The sequence below is a fragment of the Stigmatopora argus genome, chromosome 23 (genome assembly GCF_051989625.1).
Source record: "Stigmatopora argus isolate UIUO_Sarg chromosome 23, RoL_Sarg_1.0, whole genome shotgun sequence".
NCBI lineage: Eukaryota > Metazoa > Chordata > Actinopteri > Syngnathiformes > Syngnathidae > Stigmatopora > Stigmatopora argus.
Genome location: NC_135409.1, coordinates 3,986,110 through 3,988,366, shown reverse-complemented (window position 1 = coordinate 3,988,366; position 2,257 = coordinate 3,986,110). Strand labels below are relative to the sequence as shown.

Genomic DNA, 2,257 nt, shown 5'->3' with positions numbered 1-2,257 from the left:
TTAAAAACTAGCCTTCGCAAACGAGTAATACTGGTTACAAGTACGTATTGCATTTTGAAAAGGACAAAGTTATAGTATTGTTTTTGCAGGGGAAACTACTTCACTTAGCTTTTCCGTTCAATTTCGAGGGGATTGACATGTAGATGTATTTCTAGACATGTCTAGACATGAAGCCACCTCCTTACCATTTTTAAATATATTCCACCTTCAAAGGTCACAATGTGACATCTGACAATTGGTTCCTTACCTGGGCAAAAAGCAAAAGCAACAAGTACATTTAAGGTCCCCATATCAATTTCAAACACTACCCCAGAGACTAAAGAGTTTGAATACATTAAGGTTTTATTGATAAAACAGCACTCCATGAAAAAAAGTCCATTATTTAATACATGATCCACGCTCCACGTATTTACAGTTTCAAAACGACCCAAACAAGATCAGCGCTTCTCTCAATAGAGACGAGACGAGAAAGTCTCCGAATGCAATAAAGTCACCTGTCAGGTGCTCCACGGGTCTCCCCGCAGTGGAGCCTGTAGACCCGCCGGACTGGGCAGGCAGGCAGGCGGGCGGGCTTGGCTGGCATGGCTGACCTGGAAAACGCTCACACAGTGACAGACGTTGCATGGCACAAAGCAGTGCGACAATACCTGCCCAAGGTGGCTGGCTGGGTTACCTGACATTTCAAGCAGCGGCCACAACGCCGGCTCGGGTGCGCTTTGCTCCGCTCGTCGGAGGGGGGAGCCGAGGAAGGCCCGCACCGAGCGGCGGGAGCGAGGGCGGCCGGCGGGGCAGGGCACTCCCTAGCGGGCACCTCTGTGAGACAAATACAGGCCATGATTCTGGCGACAACCACACAACTAGCGGCGCTTTAGTCCGATTCCGAAGGTGTAAATGCACAATTCACACCTTTTACGATACGAAGAGGGGGGGTAAACGTTGCTTCGTCGTCGTGTCATGGGCGTTACCAAGTCGGGCAAAACATTTGCTCAAAGTCCCTCTGTTGGAAGGCAAGACAACTCTCATAATCATCAGAATCCAGAGCGGCGTACACGCTGTCTGGTGAAAGGCATTCGCCGTAAAGAGATGAAGTACCGATTGAGGAAGAACCGGCTTCTTTCCCGTGGCTAATGCTACTCGACTCCGCGTTGTCTTCGTGCTCTTTTATCAAGTACTGCGTCGTGTTCTCCGGCGCCATTGCTCCGGGGTGAAGCCTCTTGGCGCAGGCCGCCAGTCGTCGTTCCTCTCGGGTCGGAGCGTTGGAAGATCCAACTCCGGTGCTCAAAGCGGCGAGCCGTCGGCGATTCCGCCGCTGGCGTTTCTTACTCCCCGGGGACCTCAACTCAGGGTCGGTGTGTCGATACTGTCCGAAGGCCTCGTCGTCCACGCGAAGCTGCGTCCAACGTAGCTTCTGTGCGGGTTTCAAAGTGAGCCGTAAGGCGTCCACGTGTTTCGTGCTGGCCATATCCATCGAAAATATATACATTTCAAGTCTCGGGAAAAAATAAAAAATAAAACCAATGCGGCTATAAGTTAAAAAAAGAGTCGGTTTTAAGCCTGCGGAGAGGCCTGACGCGAGTTCAACGAAAGCTTGCAGGCGTAAGCAGGTCGTTTTGATCAAACGCGAATACCCATGATGCAATGCTTTGGTTGCGCTTGCGTCGTTGCTGCCACGTTGTAGCACGTCACCCTATGATTCCAAGTCACTCAGGAATCGTACGTGAGACGTTTGTTGATGGAAAATATTGAGGTAAAAAAAGTGCAATTATTTTTCCTTTGTACAAAGTCACCATAGCATTAAGCACTTTATTTTTACTCTAAATATCTGCAATAAATGAGTCAACTTTTTGGTTTGGTGTCAGAATAGTTTGATTTTTTTCATCGGATGGTTAGGGGAACTATTATTCAGTGAGAACCATTTCAATTGAAATTATACATAAACAGTTGTAATGTACGTATATGTAGTCTGTTTGACCAAGGGGTGCAGTTGCTCCAAATTCCCACAGGAGGGCGGCTTTGAAACGTATGAATCCCGTGTCGGGTTCGTTTTCAATGTTTTTACTTTTTAATCCATTCGGATAAATTGCATAAGTAAACTCCTTTCAGAATGTTAACATGTATCCTTTAAGAAAATGAAACGTGAAAAAAATATTTTTCTTCCTAATCTTCAAAGTAATCCAAGGTTGAATTTAAACGCATAAAACATGTATCCTTTCAGAAAATGAAATACTATGTGAAAAAAATATTTTTCTTCCTAATC

The 2,257-nt window shown here is 46.4% G+C and overlaps 1 protein-coding gene across 1 annotated transcript; it reads right to left on the bottom strand.

The window, feature by feature from the left end:
• Positions 1–324: 324 nt before the first annotated feature.
• On the bottom strand, positions 325–1,621 carry LOC144068967 (uncharacterized). Its single transcript, XM_077593969.1, has 3 exons — positions 1,093–1,621; positions 907–997; positions 325–813 (listed from the first exon to the last, which is right to left on the bottom strand). Exons 1-2 carry the CDS (start codon positions 1,481–1,483, stop codon positions 987–989), a joined length of 402 nt encoding a protein of 133 aa, XP_077450095.1. The 5' UTR covers positions 1,484–1,621; the 3' UTR covers positions 325–813; positions 907–986.
• Between the last annotated feature and the right edge of the window lie 636 nt (positions 1,622–2,257).

Coding starts and splice junctions, on each gene's coding strand:
- LOC144068967 (XM_077593969.1), bottom strand. CDS start 1,483: ATGTATATATTTTCGATGGATATGGCCAGCACGAAACACGTGGACGCC.